The sequence below is a fragment of the Bactrocera latifrons genome, unplaced genomic scaffold (genome assembly GCF_001853355.1).
Source record: "Bactrocera latifrons isolate USDA-ARS-PBARC rearing strain unplaced genomic scaffold, ASM185335v1 scaffold_3, whole genome shotgun sequence".
Lineage (NCBI taxonomy): Eukaryota > Metazoa > Arthropoda > Insecta > Diptera > Tephritidae > Bactrocera > Bactrocera latifrons.
The window spans coordinates 3782895-3808962 of NW_017536629.1; the positions used below are offsets into that span (position 1 = coordinate 3782895).

The 26068-nt window shown below is 35.9% G+C and overlaps 2 protein-coding genes across 3 annotated transcripts in view; both read right to left on the minus strand.

Moving 5' to 3' along the window:
* LOC108970379 (cell death abnormality protein 1-like) overlaps window positions 1-3805 on the minus strand; it is an 8501-nt gene extending 4696 nt beyond the window's left edge. The window contains exon 1 of one of the 2 annotated variants that reach the window (XM_018935717.1): window positions 2127-3805. In XM_018935717.1, coding sequence (XP_018791262.1) covers window positions 2127-3759 — 1633 coding nt within the window. In that variant the 5' untranslated portion in view covers window positions 3760-3805. Of the gene's footprint in view, window positions 1-1679 lie in introns of both variants that reach the window. The other variant, XM_018935716.1, reaches the window with a different exon arrangement.
* A 4087-nt stretch (window positions 3806-7892) lies between these two features.
* Window positions 7893-8759, minus strand: LOC108970393 (wnt inhibitory factor 1-like). Its single transcript, XM_018935732.1, has one exon. It carries the CDS (start codon window positions 8691-8693, stop codon window positions 7983-7985), a length of 711 nt encoding a protein of 236 aa, XP_018791277.1. The 5' UTR covers window positions 8694-8759; the 3' UTR covers window positions 7893-7982.
* Window positions 8760-26068: the final 17309 nt, after the last annotated feature.

Here is a 26068-nt window from a genome sequence, read left to right on the forward strand (position 1 = left end):
CTTTGGGAATAAGAGACCTTCCGACCTTCTCAAAACAACAAACAGCGATAACATCAGTGCTTTTAATAAATTTCTTAAACTGTGTAACATCAAAGACATATAACACCACATACAACTAAATAACCTTACTAAATATTTTCTTTTCACCATAATCTTAGTATTAAGAGCCGAAGGCCCTGGCAGCCAGTGCTGATTCTTACAAGTGGATTAATTATTTATAATTAGTTCTCTTTTAAATAAATAAATAAATAAAAAACAGTTTTCTTCGATTGTCGAGTTGTTGTGCACATTGATTTCCTTTCGACCGACCAAACTGTCAACATGGAATACTGTTTGAGTGGTATGCGTCCCTTGCGCGAAGCTATTCATAAAAAGAGATCGAAATTATGGACCAACAACTCTTGGTTTTTGCACAACGAGAATGTATGGTCGCATACTACATTGATTCTTTGCGAGTTTTGCACCAAATTTTCAAGCAATATCGTACCGTATTCGTATGATTTAGATTCAAGTGACTTCTGGCTATTCAGCAAACTCAAACGTTCGCTTCACGGAAACCGTTGTAAGTCAATTGAATCCAATAGACCTGAATTGCTAGCCGCAATGAAAGCTATTCCGGGAATTAAGTTAAGCAAAAGTTTCGAAGATTGGAGAAGCCTTTGGTACAAGTGTTTTGACGCCAAGGGGAATTTCCTAGAGGGGGACAGTAAGCCTCGGCTGCGATGACCTTTAGAAAATTTTGATCTTTTCGGCCTCGACTAATTTTTTTGCTAGATTGTTGCACAGTTTCGACGTCATATTCAAATATCCACGTCTTGGACGTGTAATTATACTTCTCAACGATGTAGCTTGTTTTGCAGCTTTTACTCGAAGTCGTTTTCGTATAACACAAAAGTCCTTTGGTACGAGTGTAGGATTGATTGGCGCGCTTTATACCCAAACCATTGACCAAAATGTGTTAAGTCAATCCATAAGAGCTGTTGAGATACTCTGATCTCCTCTCTGATGCGAACACGACTATTTTCAAGTTCCGTTGTTTTAACTTTTTTGTTGTTATAGTGATTGACAGAAGTGGATGGATAAAGTAGACACCAGACAAGAAGACAAAAATATTCCATTCGAATTAGAGCCTCATTCTATTAATCTGATGTGTGTTTTATGCACAGTTTATTTCCAATATTTGATATTATTTTATTTTTGGCGAAATTTCGTCGATTATAAATTAAGAAAAGTATGAAAATGGCTTGCGTCATGCCACTCAAAATCAACTGAAACACAAACTCGAAAAAAAATTATTTAAGAACTAAATTTATTTCAGCAAAATGAGTATGAATAATTAATAGTGATAAGGCCTTAGTATTAATATTTCGAACACAAATGCGAGTATATTACCTGCTAAGTAGCAAAACAACGTATCAAAACAACGTATCAAAACAAAAAAAAAAAAAAAAAAAAAAAAAAAAAAAAAAAAAAAAAAAAAAAAAAAAAAAATAAAAAAAAAAAAAAAAAAAAAAAAAAAAAAAGCTGATGGTTATCTAACACCAATATATAACCGTTTTATAGCCAATATATAACCAATAAACTTATGAAAAGTGATGTTACGTTATTTTACATTTTATATGACGATATTTTAATTCTAATCGAATAGTAACCCTTTATACATACTATACTATACGTACAATTCAATTATATTCAGCCTTATCGCGAACTTCGGGTAGACGCCATTCCCCATGGAAAATCGATGAGACAAAAACGATGTGACAGCTTGTCAAAGTTCACAATATTATAATTAAAATGCGAACAATTTACATGAAATTCGCGTGAAAATAAAAAGTCATGGGAATGATCTATTGAAGCAAAGTTCACGATGAGGCTGATTATGCTATTCAACAGTTTCAAGACATTAAATGAAAGAAATAGATTTATTCAATACGCGATAACTTGCAATATATGTAATTCAGTCGTCTTTCTTATTCAACATTTTGTGGTTAGCATATTATAGGCTGGCGGTTGGCTGTAGCTGGGGCTTGCCAGATCGCCATCGGCATTCGTGAACTCATCGTCGTCTTCACGACCGTGCGGTTGATATGTGATTATGAAATTCGGTGGTGCCGGCACATATTTACCTCTTTTGCGCAAGTGCTGTACACCTTTGTAAGTGACAAACGTGCATATTAGTACGAAACCGACCAGTCCACCATAAATCAAATATATCACAAATGAACCGGTATCACAGGAAACATGCATACGAATGAATAATATTTCCCTCATACACGACTTCAATTCCGACGAACTGAAACATTTACCATCCTGCTCCAGAAAATCGCTATCACAGTGACATCTGTCGGGTGCAATACATTTGCTATTAGCGCCACACTTGTCTTTGCATTGCGGCACACATTGATCGTCGACCACGCTGTAGCCCGTGATGCAACTGCAGTGATTCGGCGACGCGCAATAAGCGTAGAGTGGACACGATTGCTCACATACTGGCTGACAACGTTGTTCCAATGCATGGAGGGGTTTGTTTTCAAAGCCTTCTATACATTGACACACATCTGGTGCGGTGCAACGTGCATTTATGCCACACCCAAATTTGCACTGGGGTATGCATACGTCGCCATTACGCATATACCCTTCGATGCATTCACAACGATCGGGTGCGGTGCAAACACCTTTCGGCCCACAACCGCCCGTACAATGAGGTAGACAATCAATGCTGCCATTGAGTCGCGCATAACCTTTGATACACTCACAAATACCTGGTCGCAGACAAGTCGCATTACCGCAGAGCGCCGCATCACAGATTGGTTCACATTGTGCGACACCATCAATCGTTTTCTGGTAGCCAGTGTTGCAAGCGCATTTATTGGGGGCCACGCAATCCTGATGATCTGCACAACCTTGTGGACAACTTGGCACACAACCATTGTCGGTTTGCTCGTAACCGACTTTACAAGCGCACATATCGGGCGCAGCGCAGTAGCTGTCTTCGCCACATGCCGTATGACACTGGGGTGCACATTGGCCGGTGGTATTCCTAGTATAACCCTCGTTGCAGTTGCAGGTCTTTGTTGCTGCACAATGCTCGTTAGGGCCACATCCTTGCGAGCAAATCGGTAGACAGTCTTGCTTATTTTCGATGAAACCAATCTTACAGGCACAAATGTTGGGCGAAGAGCAAAAAGCGGTCTCACCGCAATCCACATCGCACTGAGGTTCACATTTGCCAGCGGTATTTCTTGTATAACCATCGTTACACAGACAGTTGTTAGGCTCGCCACAATACTCATGCTCTTCGCATCCTTCCGAACATATAGGCGCACAAACATTGCTTATTTCCACATACCCATTTTTACACGCACATACATCAGGACTAGCACAATATCTTGTTTCGCCACAATCCACACTACAAACTGGGGAGCATTGATCGGAAGAGTCCCGGGTATAACCATCATTGCAGCGACAATTATTACTGCCTTCGATGCAAGTGGAATTGGCCGGACATCCTGCAGCACAATCCGGTTGGCATTTGTTATTCTCCGGATGGTAACTCTTTTTACAAACACAACGCTTCGGTTTAAAATCACAAATGCCGTCCACGCAATTTTCATCACATACATATTGACATATTTTCTGTGGTTTACCTTTAATTAACAAAGTTTTACAGTTCATTTCTTTACCGTGACCACTTTCAATGCAAAAGAAGGTACAGATAACGATTTGAATTAGAAATAACCGTAATTTGGATTTATACATTTTGATTTCCGCTTTGCAAGTGCGTTAGTGCTATGTCTAAGGTTGTTGAAAGCGTTTCAATCACTGTGCTATATACTGTGGTAAGTGATTCAGCTTCAAGATTTATTGAACGCATAAATTGTGAAATTGAACAGTGTTGCCATGTCATAACTGTTCTAATACTTATTGGATATTAATATGTAAATATGTTTTCGACATTTGCTCTTATGAAAATACCATTATAAAGGTGAACACAATAGATTATGACGTTTGTAAAAGCCTTTGGTATAAGTCACTTGGCGTTTTTGGCAACTTTTGATAATGCCAGTCTCTTGTTTTTATACCTGTTTTTGGAATAACATATTGTTTTGAATTTTTCTCTTGTAAAAACACATTTATAAGGGTGAGCTCAATAAATGAAAATGTTTGTATAAGGATGTGGTATAGGTCTTTTGCTATTGAGGCCGTTCTTCATAATAGGAGTCGCTTGTTTTTATTACAGTTTTTAGAATGACAAATTTTTTTTTCTTGAATTTTTCTCTTGAGAAAACATGTTTATAAGGGTAAACTCAATAGATGATAACATTTGTATAAGCCTTTTGTATAAGTCTCTTACTATTTAGGCAGATTTTGATAATATCAGTCTCTTATTTTTATACCAGTTTTGGAACAACATAGTTTTTGAATTTTTCTCTTATGGAAAACGGTTATAAGGATAAATTCAATAGATGATAATGTTTCTATAAGGCTTTGGTTTAGCATTTATTTTAAAGATGAATGCGGTCTCTCGTTCTGTTAGCGAAAATGATGCGAAAACTTACAACTTTTTAAAAGTTCAAGCTAATAATACATTTATTATGGAGACTAAAAATTCTTGCCTACTTAAAAAGTCAATGGACTTAAGGTCGAATAAAAGTAGGTTTGCAACCCTATAAGTGAAAATATTAAAAAGACGTTGGATAAAATATACATATGTATATCCAAAAGATGTGTATATGTTTTCCTATTACTTAAAGAAATTGCCATTGTTCTTTGTCTTGAAATTTATAAGAGTAATACATACATATGAACAAAAAAAGAAAAAATAATGTATTTGTAAAATAAATTGCGCATACATTAATTGCGTTTGTACAACATGTGTGTGTGGTGTGGTTTTATACGCAAAGGCGATAAAAAATTAAATAAAGGAAATTATACTCGCGTACCTTCGTTGCATGCAAAGCAGATAAGCCTGAAAGAATTTTCTATAAAGGATTTCTTGTATATTCGCTTTAAGTTCAAACGCTGACGTCAATGTTTTCCAAATGTATGAAATATGCTACTTTACTAGAAGGTCAGGAGGAATCGTCGGGAACCCTGTGAAGTATACCTTATGACCAAAAAGCCCCCGGCAAACTTTATTAAATTCTCAGGATAAATAATATTTAAAAAAAAAAAATGTATTTTGTTAAGTTGCCAGGACTGTCTTTAATTATGAATATGAGCGCGATCTCTCAACCATTTTGTGTGTAGGAGCTGCCTAAGTCGGTACACCTCAGTAGTGCATTGCGAATTTTACAAAGGATGGAAATATCGAGCAAAGAATTTGCCTCCGACTTACGGTGCCTCAGAAAGCCTTCAAAGACGGTCGAGAGATCGTTGAAGACATGCCTTGTTCTGGACGACCTTCGAACCCCTTAATTGAAGAAATTAAAAAAAAGAAGAAAAAACGTTAACTCCGGCTACATCGAAGCTAATACACCCTTCACGGGTGCATGTCTTTTAGTAACGATGTGTTCAGTTTGTATGGAAGCTATATATAAATTATTAATCCGATCTGAACAATTTTTTCGGAGATTACATTGTTGCCTTAGAAAATATCGGCAGTTCCGACAGTTCTTGAATAGAAAATGGTGTGTGCAAAATTTCAAAACGATGTCTTAAAAACATGCTGATCATTTACATATATACTTTATATTGTCTCCGACGCTTCCTTCTGGGTGTTACAAACTTTGTGATAAACTTAATATATCCCGTTCAATGTATATAAATGAAGGATATGGTGCTTGAAAATCGTTAGCCAAGGTTTAGAGAGATGACAAGAGAGCTCAACATCTCTCGCGAGTCCAAAAAAAGTACCGTAAACAGATCACTTTTATATGATTGATAGTGCGAATTCCCATTCCACATTCATGGGTTTATGAGTTTCACATGGAAGGAGTCAACAATCATCGGAATGGAGGAAAAAAACGAGCTGAAATCAGAAAAAATTTTGATACTCCCGGTTGGTGCATAATGAGCTTGTTCCAGAGTGACATACGGTCATTAAGGAGACAGTGTCAGACGGTCCGTCGAAAACGACCGGTATTGCGGAAGAACAATTCATGGATTTGACACGATGATAATGCACTACCGCATCGAGCAACGATTGTGACCGAATTTGGTCAGAAATTACATTAAAGGCGATAAAATAAATAAAATGTATTTACAATTTCCGAGCTTTTTTTGTGCTAATATATATGTATATGTATAAATGATCACTGTTAAGCTTTGGTAGATTCAATCACCCAGTTTTTGAAATCCTGATCTGAAACTTTGTATACTTTATTTTCTTCTCAAGAAGACGGTTGCTTGAAGAGATCGACGATTTTTGACCACTATTGCCTACAGCTGCCTTACAAACTTATCGATAAATATATAGTCCTTGAATTGAGACCATTTTTATTTGACGAAATGTCTTCACCAAATTTGGCATCGATTGTTCTCCAAAATAACAGAGCAATTTCCGAAAAAATTCTTCATATGAACTGACCTATTTTTGGAAGGTATTACTAGTAGTTTCTGTGCAATCGAACTTAACGACTTACTTGTAATTTTTTTTTTTGGGATTTTTAGCTCCAACATGCAAATGATATTTTATATTTCCTCTGACAAAATTCTACCTAAATTAATAGAAAACACGAATATGATGTGGACTTAATATAAGGAGCGCTTCAAAGTAAACAGTTCAAGAACAAATGTTTTTTTTGGCAAAATCAATTTATTTTATTCAAAATAGTCTCCCTCTTCTGCAATATAGCTTTTTGCACGGTCCAAAAGCATGTCGAACGAGTGTTTTAGCTCGTTGGCCGGTATGACCGCCAGTATGTCGGTGATGTTTTATAGATGTTCAATTCCATTTCCATTAATTTCAATGATGATCTCGGCTGATTTTTGATTAATTCACGCACAGTTTCGATGGAATTTCCGGTGATCACGGATTTTGATTAGCCCACTTGTTGATTTCCATTCATGTTCTCACGACCACTTATTTTCGCACCAATAACAAACATACTGACACTTAAAACACAATGACTTCACTTAAAATGAATGAAATGTCATATAATTCTCACTGGACAATCGATAAAGATAATAGATTCTAACGGTCTAGTCGACATATAGATTTTAAAAGTCCTATTTACTTTGGAAAGCACCTTGTAGTTTGAAAACAGATTACGACTACTTCTAATTTTGAATTTCATCAGTTTCTTCATTTCATGAGAGATAATTGCAGTCTCGAAAAAACTAATCACACACTTTGAAAGCGGTCTTGTAAAACTTTGTGAAATCAGGTCAATTTATGTTTCCGTAGCTCTCAAGTACGGAATATAATGAGCTTAACAAGAATTGCTAATTTTATTCCGGTCCGTAATTAGGTGAATTTAATCAAATCAAGTGAGAATATTTGCAGAGACCATTGTGAATTTGCAAAAATGGAAGATATCGGTTCTTAATTTTTTACAGGTACTCTATTTAAAATAATATAAGGATCATCGAGCTTTTAAATATTTTATATTTTTTTAGTTTAAACTCAAAATGGAACAAATCTGTTCATACTTTGCTCTTGACATCATACATATATGGAATAACATACTGATTGTTTTCTACACAGTGTGGAATAAAGCGCTCAGTAGTCCTAACTGCTGGTTACTGAATGTATTTTTTGTTTATATATAAATTTAACTTGAGTATCTTGGTCAATACGAGGGATATCTAAAAGAAATGAAGTCAGTATATACCACCTTATAGTTTTCACTTATCGCTTTTTCCAATAAACGTATGTACTGCGCTAAACAACCACTATAAAAGTATGCAATTGGCTGTGTATTTGTATACATATATATGTATATTGTATATACATATATATATTCTTTATTTTTTATTTTTCAATTGTTGATAATTGATGATTTTTTGATCAAAATTTCATTAGACATATTTAAAGACTCCTAATCACGTCCAGAACGCACATCGATTAAGTGCAATATATTTTGTGTTTCCGCATCATCCTCGCTTTCTGTCAATGGCTTACATTTATTGGTGTCAAAGTTAAGCTTATAGCCCTCATGACAAATGCACTGATATGGTTCAATACAATCGGCGTTGGCGCAAAGCTCTGCATCACAAATGGGCGCACAGCCGCTCTGCCCCTGTACACTGTAGTCTTCATCGCATTCACACAAATTTGGCGCCTTACAGCGTCCATGTTCACCGCAGTCGTTCATGCAGATCGGTTCACAGCCACCAGTCGTGGCGTTGTTGTAACCCGCCAAACATGCGCAAGTATTCGGCGCAGCACAATATTGTGTGTCATCGCAAGGTGTTCTACAAAATGGCTCACACTTAGAGTTCAATAAAGCGTATCCTTCTGCACAGTCGCACACATTCGGCGCTGTACAAATCTGGCTCTCGCCACACGACGGTTCGCACGTGGGTACACATGATCCACCGATGAATTCGTAGCCTTTATTGCACATACAAGATTGTAATTGCATATTACATATGCCATTCGAGCAATTAACGGGACATTGGAGTTTGCGGCATACCTTCTGCACCACACCATCCAGCAGCTGAATATTGCAAGTGTACACAGCGGCGTCCATTGTTAGCGGAACGGCGATCATTAGACCGAAGAAGAGTATTAGGCGTAGGCATGGCATTTTACTTTGATTACTAAAAAATTGACAATAATGTTGTTTATTTAGCTGACGTTCATCACTTCCAGAAAGCTGTTGAGTAACTAAATTGTGGAAATTTGCTTTGTGAGTTTCTGTACAAATTTATTGATAAGAGCTTACGCAGAGTGTTGGAAGTAATTGCCAAGCTCAAGGCGGGTGTGTTCCGTGTTTGTGTATTAGTGCCTTTGTAGATAAGCGTATGTTTCAGATTATAAATTATGTACGTATGGTATAGTCTTCTTGTAGTAAAGCAGGGTGAATAATCTAATATAATTGGACCACAACTGGTCCATTTCAGCTGCGTGCTTGAATTGAGTCCATGTCAGGTTCTACAAACGCAGTTTACATTTAGATAATTGAAGTAAGTACATTGGATAGCTATTTGTTTATGGCATAAATAGTTTGTACGACAATATTTGGGAAAAAAAACTTTGATACAAAGTCATTAAAAATCTTGCAAGAGTGGCTTGAAGTGTATAAACTACGGATTATGAAAGTATATGAGATATGAGCTGGTCAACGAGCTAGTCCATTCTACGGCGGCTTCCAGGAAGATGGCACCAGAACCATGTATTGTGGTGGGGCCCAATGCCATAATGGAGTTATCTTCCACACGGAGAACAGAGTGGGGAGAGAACGGACCTGGCAGTAGACAACAGAATGCGCCACGTCAAGCTACTACGGAGATTACAACCTGGCAAGTTTTAAAGATATGATCGATCTCCCCCGAAACAAATTCCGTCGACTTGTCGTGCAGCATTCAGGTCACTTCAGGATTAGAAAGCACTTGTTCAACATCCAACTCCACAACACCGGATTTTAGCAGGCCCAAAGCCCTAGAATCCATCTACGTGAACAGGGATCACATCAGCTCAGTCGCATCCAGCAAAATCCTGGAATTATTCAGAGCGCTGGGCACAATAGACCATGGTGCGAAACTTCAATTATTTGCTATCTGCTAATTATATGAGATACACAAAGTATTTCGAGACGATCCGATTGCGAAACATCGCGTCTAGTTCGTCCCCTTACATACAAGATGGGTGTTCTTGGGACAGTAATTTATTTCTGAAGCAAAATTATGCGATAAGCCACACTGTCTTGAGTTATTGCGGTCATAAAAAATTCGCTCACGAGACTAAATGGCATTCTGGTCAAAGCCTCGAATATAATAATTCTTAGCTAAAATCAGAAAAATTAAGTACTTTTGACTATATTAAAAGGGGTGATCAGAATGCTTAAATATTAAATTTCGAATATTAAGAACATCCCTAATATTAGAATATAATATGTATTGGCCTTTAATGTTGCAGCTACTCTTAGCATGTTTAAGCGATAAGCAGAGCTTCGAGTTTTCGCATGTCTTCAAACCGTATGTAACTGGCGATAAGAGAGGCAGGTGAATTTTAAGCGGAATTTTATTACTTAAATTTTTTCGAATTTAATAATAGAAAAAATTTAGGGAAAAATGATAAAAATAATCATCAAAACTCAAAATTAGCTACCGACATAATTGCATTTTCTGGTTGCTTTTCCCTTTCCAATCTCAATAAGGATTTATCATTAGTACTTTGGTCCCCCAACTTCGAAACAGTAATAGCTCCAGCATATTACTTTATACAGCCCTTAGTGTTCAAGTAATTGCTATACTTATTTCGATTACAGGTATTGCTAACTCGGAGCGTGTTTCAACAAGGCTTACTTGCGAATTAACCGCTTTGCCTGAAGCGTTCTTGGTTTTTTCCTGGTTCGTATTCGAAAACGGTAAAATGTTATCTTAAGTTTTTGTCAAACAGTGCTTGAGCCATAAGCTTGTTTGCTCAGTTTTTTTGCAAAATGTTTGCAAATTTTTGAACGTGCAATTGCCGATTCTACCTTCGACTCCATTGTGTTGACCTACATATATGTGCTTTATTTTATCAGAATACAACGTTTTAAGTTTGGAATACTAATGACTGGATAGAACGTAATCGAAATCAGATATTGAATAAGAACAATTTGCGAAAAAAGAACACGTAAACACATATTCACAATAATGGGTTAACGTAAAAAAACTAAAGAAAAAGGCCATGTAAGAGCATTTTTGTTGAAAATTTTTGTGATGCGAGTATATAAATGTACTCATTGCTGTAAAATATCAAACTTGAAGTATTTCAAATTTAAAATACAATCAGTTATGAAGGAGAAAATAAAGGACGCTAGCTGAAGTTGAGACAAAAATATGAACGGAACTATCTAATTAACGAACAGCAAATTGTTTTCAAGTCATATACATAGCCTGCTTTTGACTTTACACACTTATGCTATATGTCGAAATAATGACATTGTCATCTGACGTTTCTTCCCTTTGAAAATGTATTGATAGTTTTCCTCGGTCGAAGCAATTTGAGTTCAGAGCTTGTTGGATACAGTCGCTATAACAGTCAAATATTGGGTAATCTAAGAAATCTTTCGTATTTTATCAATAGATGTCATTGCAGTCATATATCTCCAGTGCTACCAATCACATTGTGTCATATAATATAGTGTTGAAAAGGTGAGATTTTAAGCTTCAAATGCGGGGAAGTTGAAAAATAGTTACAGCTATTCAAAAGCGAGTGGAAATAATCAAGAAATTCGCTATATTTTGAAATTTTTGTATTAAAAAGCGAAGAAGGGACTTGTGAAAATTGCGGAAGCGATGCTGTATCAGTTAATGTAGCGCAACACTGGTTCGCTCGCTTTCGTTCTGAAAATTTCGATGTGAGAGATGCACCTCGCACTGGTCGACCTATCGTTGAAAAAGTCGATTAAATTATGGGAAAAAATAATCAGGACCGTCACATAAGCAGCGAGGGAACTTAACATTTAGTGTCAAATGGCTTTGAGCCATTAAGAAAAGGCTGGCTACAAACAGAAGCTCGATGTTTGGGTATCACATGAATTGTTTGTGAAAAATTTAATGGACCGCATTAACATCGGCGATTCTTTGCCAAAACGAAATAAAATCGAAGGAATCGATTTCTGAAGTGACTGGTAACAGGGGACGAAAAATTGATCAAATTCGACAATAATGTGTGAAAAAGATCATGGAGCAAGCATGGAGAAGCTCAGGAAATGGTCGCAAAGCCAGGATTGACGTGCTAAAGATTATGCTGAGTGTTTGGTGGGACTGGAAAGGAATCATCCAGCTCCAGCCTGAACGAACGATTGTTTCTACATTTTACTGTCAATAACTGATGAAATTGGAGCAAGCAATCGAAAAAAATGGCCATAACTGATCCACAGAAAGGACTTCGTCTTCTAAATCGCTCGACCACACACATTTTTGATGACTCGGAAAAACTGGAAGAACTTGGCTGGGAAGTTTTGAAGCATACACCATATAGCCCTGAGCTTGAATCATCGGACTATCATTTGTTTCGGACAACGCAGAACTGCCTTAATGGAGTAAAGTTGGCTTCAAGAGAAGCATGTGAAAATTACTTGTCGCAATTTTCCGCCAAAAAACCAGAAAAGTTGTACACTGATGGAATAATGTCTCTAGCGGAAAAATAGCAAAACATGATCGAACAAAATGGTACATATTTGGTTAAGTAAAGTCGAAATACGAGAACACTTTTTCGACTATCCAATATTTTATGAAAATGGGGTTACAACTGGAACAACAGTGTACCAGAAGCATGTTTTCGAAGCCGTGGTAAAGCTTAAGCAATACTTTCTACGATGGAAGATCCAACTTCCAGCGAGATTCTGCACAAGCTTCCAAGACAATAGTATCTAGTGGTGACTTTTAACAAGATAACTAGTTTTATAGTAGCAGATGATTGTTGCTGGAAGACCAGATTTGAAACCATTGGACTACGATAACTTGAGTCGGAGAACATGGTCTGTAGAATACGGCGTTAATACCAGTAGAAACTGTGCGTGATGCTATTGATCAATGGTCGTTTTGTTTGAGGGCTTGTGGGAAAACCATGGGTAACCATTTCGAATAACCTTTTTGTATACATTTAATATTGACAGTATTAAATAAAGTTAACTTTATTAAAATTTATTATGTTTTTATTTTTATAACTGCCTGAAGTTGTAACAGAACTTATGGCACAATTAAGTAGATTTATATGCTACACATGACCGATGCCACTTGAAAGTGGTCTACAAAACCAACCAAAAATCGATCAAAATGGGAACATGGATACACCTATAAATTGCTATAAATGCTATAACTTAGATTCAAATCATGCTATAAAATTTAATACAGAGGATAATAGCAATGCTATTAGGAGCTAGTCGAAGTCCGATCCCTGTCTTGAAGATCAGCCATTGAATGTAACCTATCATAGCAAGAAAAAAGAGATAAAAAACAGTAGTAAAATTTTATCAATATTTCTATGTTCGATAAATTATGGCAGGAATGTGAAGATTTGTGCCAAACTACCTATACACTGTGAATACCCTTACACCAGGGTAAATAAATTTTGAAAAATTTGAAAAATAAAATAAATTCGTAGTAGATTGAAACCAATTGGAAAGGAAAGATAAAATGACAAAATTTAAGGGAAAGATAACTTACGAGCGATCTGAGTTTGGGAGAAGCAAGGATTGTTCGTGGTTGAATTTTTAAGAGTTATGTATGGTTTAAGTCGATTTTTGGCGCAATTACTCCTACAGAAAAAAGTTGTATGGCAATAAAAAGTGCTATAAATTCTATATAGAGACTAGGTCCACATAACTAATAAAATTTATGTGAAAAATTCACATATCTCTGAATTTATTTTTGTTTATTTTTAAAAGCTTCTGCATTAGTCACTTCACTCTATATAAATGCAGTTGACCTTTGCTCTTTTCACGTCACTTTACTGTGAAAAGGCGCTGTTAGATATTTTAAAATCACAACCAGTAGTGAGCAAGATTGACAGGCAACACTTAATCCGCCCATTAACGCCTTTAATCTATGTAATGTTGTTGACAAACAATTATCAACAGCATCGGCCTCTTCATTAGCACGCCGCAAATTTACATGTGTATGTACAGTGAGCGCTGTAATCTTGTGTACACGTCAGATTTGCAACTCAATTAAGTTGCACCTTATAATGAAATTGAATTCCAGCACAACAAAAAATCCAAATAAACATCATTTATAACATAACAGCTGGCTGGCTGCCTCATCAGCACGAAAAAAAGCTGAAATAAAAAATATTGCATTGCTTTGCTGCCGCTTGCTGTGCAGTGTGGGCGTTTGATTCCCGGTACCTGCTGGCGCCGCCGCCAAACGCTGAGGTGGCAATTTATAATGACAAGACGACGGCGAAACCGTTGGTATGACATTCAGCCGTTGAACCGGATTGTGGCGCGTGCCCGGCGCACTGTGAGCAACGCCGAGCAAACTGCGCGCAAGTGTTTAACCATTCAAAGCTAATAAATGCGCGGCTTGGCTCATGAAGGCAAGCCGCACATGAGCGCAGATTTGTGCGGATTTGGCGCGCCTGGTAAGTCACATATCTTTATACATTTTTTATTTTTTGTTTTTACTTTGCGCCTTATGTGATATAATGTATGGGTGCTTGTGTGTGCGTCATACCGTATAGCCAAGCATTCCCATGAGCTTATGACTTTATTAATAAATTCTCTTTTGTATGCAATGAATATTTTATGACTGCACAATTTGTTGCCAATATAATTTCGGTGGCGCCACAATGTCTAATGCTTTGATAGTGATCGCATGATTAAGCGCGAATGGCTATATGCTCGCACACACACACACACAGCTGTACATATAGCACGTCGATCGTGTTGAATTCGAAACGAGCTTAATATTAGCAATTTAATTTACTGCTTTATTTCTAAGCAAAGAACGTTAGTGGAAAAAAATGTTGACTTATGCTAAGTAGTGCGTAGGTGGACTGATCAAATAATATGTCTGCTATACTGTGATATATAAGTGTTGTACCGTAAAACAGCAGGAAACTCGTTGATGTGGAGAACGATGCTGTGCGGTAATTTATTATTGACTGAAGGCAAAGGCATTATGACCTTCGTTGAATTTATGAGTGTTCATATGGAGTTGCAAATTGATTTATCGCTGGCAGAAATTGAGAAAAAATTGCAATAAAATATTCAAATTGTAGTCTCGATTCATATGACTTCTTATGAATTAAAGTTATTAGAGTTCAATCGGTTCAATAAATAACTGTCCTTTAGTTTAATAATTGTCTAGTTGTAATCTATTGGGTTTCTTTGTTCAGAATACTTTACAAATCTTAAGATATTTTTAGTAATCATATTAAAAATAGAAAAAAAAACATTAACTTCGATTGGACCGAGGCTATAGAGCCCTTCACAATTGCAATTTATATAGCATAAAGGGTATAAAAAGAACTTTATCTTGAATGATCAGCCAATTCGGCGCAGAAGACGTTAGGTCAATGTGCAATCGTCTGCTATTTACCTTATGGCAGCCATATGCTATAGTGTGTAAAATATCATTGACTAACGCCATCAGCATGTTTAGTAAAGAAAAGTTCACATTAAGGCGTTGGATTCTATATGCGGTTTTTAAATATCGATTAAGTCTTGTGAATCTTTTGATCGTTTACTAAAAACAAAAAAAAAATAGCATTATATTGTTGATAAACCAAAAACAAACATTAACTTCGATTGGATCGAAGCTTTATTACCCTTCAAAAATACAAAAGATTTCTCACAAGAACTTTGATCTTTGAACTTTGAACTATACAAGCACTTGGTTACGGTGAATAGCTTCGTTATGAGAAAACGGGTGCAAAATGACTTTAAAATAGTTCGTATATATGCAGACGGGTGAGCAGACGGACATGTCTAAATCTTTTCAGCTCGTGATCAATGTGACCATAATAATTTAAATTTCGATTTCTAAATTTGAGAGAATGTTTATTACAGTGTATACTTTTAGCAAATTTCACACTGAGACCCTTCATTAAATTACTATACTGACTGAATGGACCCAAACGATCCGATCCACTATAAGGGTGTGCTAAAAAGAATTGGATATTTTGGATATAGTATACATAACCGGCAAAATTATATCTTTATAAGTTATTGCTTATTCAAAAATAGATTTCATTAGACTCAATACAATGTTTGGAACTATCAAGTCGAATGCATTGCCAAAATTTTCTGCTAAAATTCTCAAAAAAAAGTTTTTACTGGCATTTACTCTCTCTGCCAACCTGCTCGTTGTAAAATTTGCAATGATACCAATAATTTCACTGACTTTTGGTATTAACTCAGCAGAGTTACCAGCTTCTGGGCGAAATGGTCGTTGATTGTCCTATAAATCTTCACGACGATTTTTAAATCGCTTCAGTACGACTCATACAATAATCACCATCATCTTTTTTCATTAATTCTTATGTCTCAGCTAATTGTTTTAAGTTTAACAGAAATTTATATATTTTTATTTTTATAAAAGTTGAACAATAGCATACTATTTCTTTAATTGAAATGACTGTAACTTTAACATCTGTCATATAAGTATCTCTGTAAAGTCATCCTCTTACGAATGCTCCTAACTTCGTGTAAAGCGTATGACAGATGTTAAGGAAAATGCCATACATTTTCAATAGCATGCTGAATGATTGATAAAGAAATATTAGGTTGTCAAATATCTACCTCCCGCTTTTTTGTTTTTTGAAGTTCGCGGCTATGCATAAAGCGTTACAGAGCTCGTATCTGGCAATAATATATATCGTTGAAAGGTCTTGACTTAACCTACAAAACGATGCTATGCATGATTAGTTTAGATATTGCGTCCAACAGTTATAGGGGTTCACTAACGCCGAAATACCGATCAAATCATGGAAAACATCGTGACATCGCCCAGGGAATGGGAGTTAGTCACCAAACCATTTTAAACCATCTGCAGCAGGCTGGATACATAAAAAAGATTGATGTTTGGGTGCCGTATGATTTGATTCAAAAAAACCTTCTGGACCGAATCAACACCTGCGATATAGTGCTGAAACGGTAAGAACTCGACCGGAAAGAACTCTACCAATTTTGAAAAAAATCCGATCACTGTAATACTTTTTATAAAGCATTGAATAAAGAGCAAAAAGGAAGGGAAGGAGATATTTGACAACGTAATAGAAAGTTCGGTTATTTTTGGGTCAGACCTTATACGTTAAAAGAATATAACCACTTGTTGGCGTATGAGTTAAAATAGCGACAATTTCATAAAAATTACCCTATAGGAAGTAAATACGTCAAAACCTTTAACACATATAGTTTTATATTATATTAATTACTAGTTACATATGTGCTATTATTGCAGGACAGAAATAGTGACGATTCATTTGGAAGATTATGTGGCTCACTAATTTGCTCGGACATTATTGATATAGGCTCCGCGACGCAGTAGTCATTGTTATCAATGTTGCAGTTGAAGTAATGGAATCCTCTGTTTGGCACAACTCATGCAAAACTCTCCTGAGTCTAATAGTAACCATCAAAGTGGTAAGTTGTTTACTAGATACTACCAGGTCTGCAAATCATAAAGCATGGGAATATTAATGTATTTATTAAATATTCAACAAAATATGCAAAAAGTTTATGTTTATTCACTTTTTTAACTCTAAGAATATTGAGCGCCAAATTCAGAGCAGTCCTTGGCAACTGAACAACTTACAATAAAAACTGGAGCAAAGTTCTTTCGATGAACTAATTAAGAATTTAAATCGTGCGTGGAGATATTACCTAAAACAATGCCAACGCGAGTTACTTGCATGAGTTTCGAAAGCTTTTATGTGAGTATAAACATACAAACATATCAGCGCATATGTGGTGTATCTGAACTTCTTGGCGTTGCTAGGTCGAGTTCTTTTAATTGTACGCACATTATTACTTAGCGAAAATCGTTATACACCAATAAATATGTCAGTGGAATATTCAAAGCATTTTTTTATATACACAATCTTTTAAACTATACATATGTACATACCCCCATAAATAAAGGTTTACCAGTGACTCGTGTTAAATTCGCATACAATTTGCACGCATGCCCGTCGTCATGTGGTTTCAAGTAGACAATGCTCAGCCAAGTCAACATAACATACAGGCAAACATAAAACGCCATTGACATATTTTCGAGAAAAGATCGAAACACCGGACGAAAAAATAGCTCATTCATGAATTTTTCAGCAAATGAATCAATTAGAAATGCAGCTCACATTTTGGAATTTCGCGGCTGAACGACGGTAGCGACAGCGAACAAGGGCTTACAAGCCAGTACGACCAAAGTGCTGATCGCGAGTCTGAAGTCATACACGAGTGACCAATTTCAATTTCTAAGTGTTAATGATTTGATGGCGGCCACGTAGGCTCGGGAATAGTAGCACACATACCTACAGGTATGGTACTTACATATGTAGGTAAGTGCTTGTGGAATGTCGTAAAAACTGGAGCAAAAATGCCGAAAAACCGAAATGAAACAGGGAAATATTGTGAAAACTTTTAAATCAGTTTACAGCATGTTTGGAGCATTCAAAAAAGCAAATAACAAAAACAAAAGTTAAATAAAATGAAATAAAAGTAAGCCACAAAGGCACCGTGAAATACGCGCGTCAACGTAAAATGGATCAACGAATTAAATGCATCGATAACATGAAAATAGTATTTGGAACACGGTATGTAGGTACATTTGTAAATATGTATATAGCTCAAATATTTGTATATGCATATGTATGTAGAACGGTGCATATGCATGCTTGAGTGTTGGATCCCGTGTACTAATTGCACGGTAATGTTTGGCATGAATGTTGTACACTGCTTGTCTGATTGAATGAAGATTCTTTTGGTTTTCGCTTTTTTTTTAAATCTTGATCTGTTTATATATGCATATACTTGGTTCAAACAGTAGGTAGTTTCCTTTTTTAAGCTCTTTAAGAACGTTAGAAAATGGCCTTGGAGTGGAGAGGACTTAAAGGAGATAGGGAAAATTTTGTTTCAGCATTACATGGGCTTAAAGGTTTCAAAAAAAAAAAAAAAAAAAAAAAAAAAAATTTTTTATTGTCCTATTAAATTTTACTACACCTCTAGAATATTGCTTTAAACTTTCAAGTTGATCCGAGAAATAGTTTCGGAGATACGACCTTGAGAACTTGTACGCTCGAGGCTAGCTAGGCTGAGTACAGCGTCTTTAAAAGTGTTTTTTTTTTTTCGAAACTGTGCTTTTGTAGTCGGTTGGCATGATTTCTCCAGAATTACACAACCGGTTTTTATGATATTTTATACAGAATTTTTATTCGATTAAAACAAAATGCCCCGAAATTTTCCCTGAAATTAAAATTTTTTTTTTTAAATGTCTGCCAAACTTCAATTTTAAATTTTATTCCTTGGTCCAAGTTTTAACTAAAACGCATATTTTTCCACTTTAAATGATCCTGTTAGGAGCGGTCACCGGAAATGGCGTGGCAATGGCCGAGTTTAAAATATTGGGTAGTCGAAAAAGTCTTTTCGCATTTTATTAATAGATGTCGTTGCAGTCGTATATCTCCAGTGCTACAAATTAGATTTCAAGCTTAATTTAACCAAAATTTTAAATTAAATTTTATTAAAATTTTGTTTAAAGAAAGGTAGAATGCCACGCAAGCCACCAATGAAATTTGTGAAGTTTACGCAGACGATGCTGTATCAGTTCGTGTATCACAATAATGGTTCGCTCGCTTTAATTCTGGAAATTTCGATGTGAAAGATGGATCTCATTCTGGTCGACCTATCGTTGAAAAGATTGATGAAATTATGGAAAAGACTGACCAGGACCGTCATCGCTGAGAAACTTAACATTCATCAATGGTTCAATTAAAGAAGGCTGGCTACGAAAAGAAGCTCAATGTTTGTGTACCACATGTATTGCCTGTGAAAACCTAATGGACCGAATTAGCACTACCTACTATTTCGACTACCATATATTATGTCTGGAGACAAACAAACAAGCTATTCCGCCATCTAAGCAATCAATTTTATTTGCACTGAGCAGATTCCTAACGGTACTATAACGAGTCTATATTTATTAATAAATATTATTATAAAACAATATTTTTTTTTATTGCTAGCAAAAATTCTCGTCTCATTTACTAACCATGCAAGAATGTATTTAATTACGCGACGTGTATCGAGTTGTCGTTTTTTGCCGACGGATCATCTCTGTGAACTATTGACCTTCAAACCGTACGACATCTTCAATCACGCACATGCCATGCAACTCTTCCTGATTATCGACGCCAACAACAACAGCAACTACTACTGCTTCATTTGGCATATAAACTGAGCATGCGACCATCGGCAACACCCGCGCTAACGACCTTCGCGCGACACACAAACAACAGCCGTGCAAGTAAGCCCCTCGACCAGCGCCATCAAAGTGAGGGTCGGGGTAAATAATCAGTTTTGGCTAAATATTGTGCGTTTTTCTGTTCGTTTGCATGAGAGAAGACAGTAAACTGTGTGCATTGAAGAGGAAGCAATTATTTATGGTTTTGTAAAAATATATGCTGATGTAGGAAAAAATTAAATATACTTCGAATAAGCTTCGAAAAAAAAATATACATGCATAAATGATTTGTGTGAAAAAGTTTAGGTACAAGAACAACAACAGCTGTAAATACCATTAAATAATTAGTAGAGACATGCAGCAAATATTTAAGCGAAGCAACAATTAACAACAAACATAATAGTTTTGCTCTTCAACTTTTTGGCACACACTTACAGACATACACACACACATGCATTTAAGTGTACATATACTAAAGATTTTATAATAAATATTGAACGCGCTGACAAGTGCATAAATGCTCATGTTTACCTGCATCACCACAAAAAATTGGTATGAAATCCAATTGAAGCGCAGCAATGAAAAATTGAATTTATGCAAAGAGATATTTGTCTAAGCATTAACACAGACGAGCAAAATTGTGTATTATAAATATAAATAAGTTTTATTGTTGCCTTAAAATATTGAGTAGTCGAAAAAGGCTTTTCGTATTTCTAATCAAACTTCAAATTATTTTTTTAATATTTATAATAAATTTTAATGAATCAAACAGGTACCTTTTAGTTCGACTACTTTTTGCCATTTTTCCGCTAGAAACATTATTACATCAGTGTAAAACTTTTCTGGTTTCTCGGCGAAAGCTGCGTAAAGTAATTTTCGCAGGTTTTTCTTAAAGCCAACTTTACTCCATTAAGATCGTCCTACATTGACCGAAACAAATGGTAGTTCGACGGTGCAAGGTTAGGACTATATGGTTGCATCAAAACTTCCCAGCCAAGCATTCCCATTTTTTGCCAAGTCATCAAAGATGTGTGTGGTCGAACGTTGTCCCGTTAGAAGACAAAGCCCTTTCTGTTGATCAGTTCTAGCCGTTTTTTTCGATTGCTTGCTTCGGTCTCATCAATTGTTCACAGTAAAATGTAGAATCAATCGTTCCACGAGGCTGGAGCCCCTCATAGTGGATGATTCCTTTCCAATCCCACCAAAAACTCAGCATAACTTTTCGAGGTAGTAATCCTGGCTTTGCGACCATTTATTAAGCTTTATCATCTTGTCGAAATTGATCCACTTTTCGACTTTCGGTGTAGCTCACATTCAAACAGAGAGATCAAAATCGAATTAAAGTAATGAAAATTTTTTATTGGACGAGAGATCTTCGAAAAAATTTACTTGAATTATTGTTCAAAGCTATACTCCAAGAAATTTGTTCAGATCAGACGACTATACAAAAAATCTGTCATTCGAACTGGCCGATCAGAGGCAAAATAAAGATTTTTTTGAACCTTTTATGCTATAGAAAGTGCACCTGTGAGGGGTATTACAACTTCGAAACGTTTTTTCTTGTCCTTATATGTCACTGAAAAACTTTATTTTTGCTCTGAAATATTGTATAACGAGCAGAGCATTGGAGAATAGAACACATTTAAAATTACTAAACCGATTAGTGAGCAGAGCATTGCTTTACCGTTTCTGTACCCAACGCACCCACAAATTAAGCCTAACTTCTACGTCCCGTTCTTATGATTGCCATTTATAGGATATATGCTAAACAATTTCTCGCTAGTATACACATTTACTCATTGACATCTATATATATCTACATATCGATTCTTTCATTTAACTATTCTGTCAAGCAAATATTTTTGTAGTTAAAATTGTTTAACAACTACAACAATAAACTACGCAATTAATTAGAAAAGTGTGCGAAAATCGAAAAAATATGCTTAAAGTTAAGCCGCTCTTTGTTGTTTGCACAAACATACATACATATGCAGAGTCAAATCAAATATTTACTTAAACATTTTTTGTGTTTGCAAATTTTGCAAGCTTCATCAAGGCTATCATCACTGCTCATTCAACTCGTCCGTCCGAGCGGCATCGCAAACGTCGTCAACCTCATCGACGACGGCACGGTAATTGAAAAACATCAACGCCACGCTTACCGTTAACGTCAACAGCCACTGCCACTGCCGTAGCCACCAGAGTCACAGCTACAACCATCGCCACTTCCACCACACCATTGTCAGTGGCACCGCCTCCGAGCGCTGTGTGCTTCGTTGGCGGTGCGGACGCTGCCGCCGGCGCTAGTTGCCACCTCCAAATTAATTGCTGTAAATATATATTTATATTTGTATTTATATTTCTATTTATATTTATAGTAACTCAATCATCCATTCGTTCGCGGTAATTTTATTTATTCATGTTACTTACTTTACTCAGCATACCCACATAGCTCAATTGCAAGCGCTGTGTGTGCCATTCAATGGTGGCCAAGGTGCATGACTCGCCATACAATTGCGCCGTTAATTCATCTGATTAGTTTTCATAAATAATTTTCAATACGCATTATTTGCAAACATGTCTTACTTTCTTAGTTTATTGATATGGCTAGTTGTTGATCTCTTAAGTGTAATCGTATTTTTAAAAATGTATATGACATTGGTTGAAAATCGAAGGCGATGGCTTATTTGTGCGTAGTTCAGAGTTTCGTGTGAGGTAAAGAGCCATGCAACTATTTGCAATATTTCATATTAATTGATAGTTTTTTATTATTTGGTGGAATGCACTGATAGAGATCTTGTAACAGATAAGTATGATTTTTCCGATTATAATAGTATATACCTGAAACTAACTACTCCTTAGAAAATATATTTATTCAGGGGAAGAGATTTTCCCCGTTCTTCTTAGAGCTACGGTATAATAGAATTCAGACATAAACGGCAAAATTCAATTTGTGTTTTTGTTTTGATTTTACATTAGATTTAGGAGCATCAGTGCCACAAATGGCAGATTTAGGGCTCATCCGGATAGGAAGCTTTCTTGGAATATCGAAGAGGGAGAGCAAAGAAGGCATTGATTGCCTTATACGGTTGTAGAAGAGCCATTGGCAATCGGTTGGGTCTCTCAAAAGTGGTCCCCTGAGTCTACGACACTATAAGTAGTCAATCCCATTATGTTCTATGGAATTTTTGTGTGGTGGAGTGCAAAGAAACTCGAGAGCGTTCAACGCTCGGCGCACATCAGTATGCGTGGTGCACTAAGGTCCACTCCAACCATGGCACTTAGCGTAATCTTGCAATAGTGCCCGTAAACATCGTTGGATGGTGTATGGCTGCGAAAGTTGCTATCAGACTCAGAGAATCTGGGTTCTTAAGAGAACATGCATCGGAACACTTGGATATCCTCACACTGACAATTATGACTTGATACTGGATCATTTATATCATGGAGTTGCCAAGCTTAACTATGGCACTGCCCATATAGAGATTCAGGAGCTCTCTATCAACTCCAGTTTCAGAATTTTTGACTATTGCATGTCTTTCAAACCAAGATTGCAACCATTAAGATACCAGCAGATCTATTGATCCAGAGTGCACTCTCCTTCAGAGAAGTGACCATTCACTCCGAAATCAGAGCGGCGAAACTATCCTTGAACTCATTAACAGTGTGTTGAGGGTTGGTCGAGGATTGCGTTACCCCGCTATGGGTTACCCCGCTATGGGTACAATGTAAAAAAAAAAAGTGTATTGAAATAGGTCGGAATCGAGCTTAAAATCTGTTATCGAAAGCATGGCTATCGGCAAGGGATGGTAAGCCAGTCAACAGAAGCCTGCTGTCCGGAAACGTAGATATGAGTGTGGTGCGAATCGGAATCGCTAACAGATGACGACTTTCATGAAATTGGCCTTAGAGTGAATTAAGACTTCGACTGAGTTCGCCTTATCATCGATAAATACTGGTTTGGAGCTGCTTGGTAAAAAAAATTTAGTTATTGAATATTTGAAGTTACTGTAAACAACACAAATAGCGCTCTTATGTCAAAATGTTCTGAATATGTATAAAATCAAATAAAGTTGTGAGAGTTGCGAGATTACCACACTAGAGTTGTCGAATGCAGAAATATAAAGGCAAAGGCAACCTAACGGCAATAACGAAATGAGCAATTTCTACCCATATAAGGAAAATATTATCATAATAATAATAATGTAGGACCAATCCGGATCATATTTGATCAGATGGTTTATATCAGTGGAATGCTAACATTTTCCGGACTGGCCTTATAAGAGTACAATCTATTTGTATATTCACATTTAGTTTGATCTTCATTTGTCAGTTAACTTGTGTCCTGCAACTGTTTTTACAGCGATTTTTACCATGGGAAAATTATTTAACAACGAGTGCGCTTGAAATTTAGACTTTTGCTGCCACGAAATCATACTCATTTAACATTATAAATCTTTTCTGTATTCGTGACTAACTGGAGACTTAATTAGCTATTATAAATGGTATTAAAATAGGTTATCTCCTTATTAGAAAGTAGCTTATCTAATAAAGGCCAATTAGAATGTAATAAATATTAAACCTTTGGAAATATGAATAATATACCATAACGAGTCGCTAATTTTATTTTACATTTAATTTTGATCTTACATATAAGAATTGACTAAAAGAAATATGAAGAAAGTCAAATAAGCACTGAGAATTAGGTTTCGTTATTGTTATATTTCATTTTAAGTAGTAAATAATTAAATCATATTTAAAAATTAATAAATCTTAACTTTATGCACGTATGTAACAATGTTTGTCTTTTGTAATAAAATTCATAACTGTTTTTATTTATGCGAAATTAAATTATTCAGCACCCGATGCCGGTGAGTGAGCTCAAGATGTAGGATGTAGTCATCTCACGTTATGATGATAATATGACGCAATTTTTTATTTGGCTATTAAAGATTATAACAAGAATCAATTGCGGAAGACAAAAAGAGAAATTGAAAAATGAGCAAAAAGTATTATGAAAGATATTTAACGACGACTAAGTTGTGTATACGTATGTGTGTGCGTGCCGTGTGGCAAATAACGTCAAAAGCGAAATATGAAAAAACTGCAAATTTTTTGTTTATCAAATTCGATGACCTCAGTGGTGGGTTGGTTACATTTTGCCTGACGCCAATTCGACGAGTATGGTCTTTTCTTTTGATGATAACCACTGCTCACTAGTGTGTTTGCTTGTAATATGTATTTACTTATGTGCGTATGTGTAACTGTGAGTATTGGTATCGTTTACACATTCACATACATATCTGTCTAAATAGTACTCGTAAATATACATACATGCTTATATTTATAGGAGCCAATTAAATTGCAGATGTGATTACGATAAGTTTGCTGTCGACAGCATCCGACAGTCAGCTTACTACCGCAGGTTTACCAAATTCCCAATTTTATTTGTTTATATGGTTCAGTTAGATGAGAAATTGAATTTTTTACTGACTGGATTAGTTAAAGCCAATAGCGAAACCTTATTTCAAATTAATTTTGTCGCCAAGTAACAAGGCCACTGCTCCCATAATCCTCATAGCTTCAGAATTTATAAATAAAAGTGCTTATTTCCAATAAGTTTTACTTTTTTAAGCCATTGCTTATTTGTGTATTTAGTGCTTGGCTTTGAATATTTCAAATTATATAACACAGCTTATTAAGAAGAGTGTGACTTTGACCAAGATCAAGTTCAACGGTTCACTCATTTCCAATTCAAATTGTCTGGGTGCTTATATATACTATGGTTTTTCTTCAGTTGTCGAATATCTCGATATGATTAAGGTAGCTAAAAAAGTAGGTGTACCAAATACGATTTTGCGAAGTGTCTCTATTAGTAAAATATACTTCTCTTCTTCTTTCTGTTCGATGAAAATGATTGACTTGCAGGAAATTGAATCAGTATTAAAGTAAAGTGTAGAGCAAATATCCTACTTTGTACTCTTAAACTTCGAATTTTGTGTTATCAGTGCATAGATATTTTCATGACCAAATTGAGCTCTTTTTACAGATTTTATCCAGTTTAATT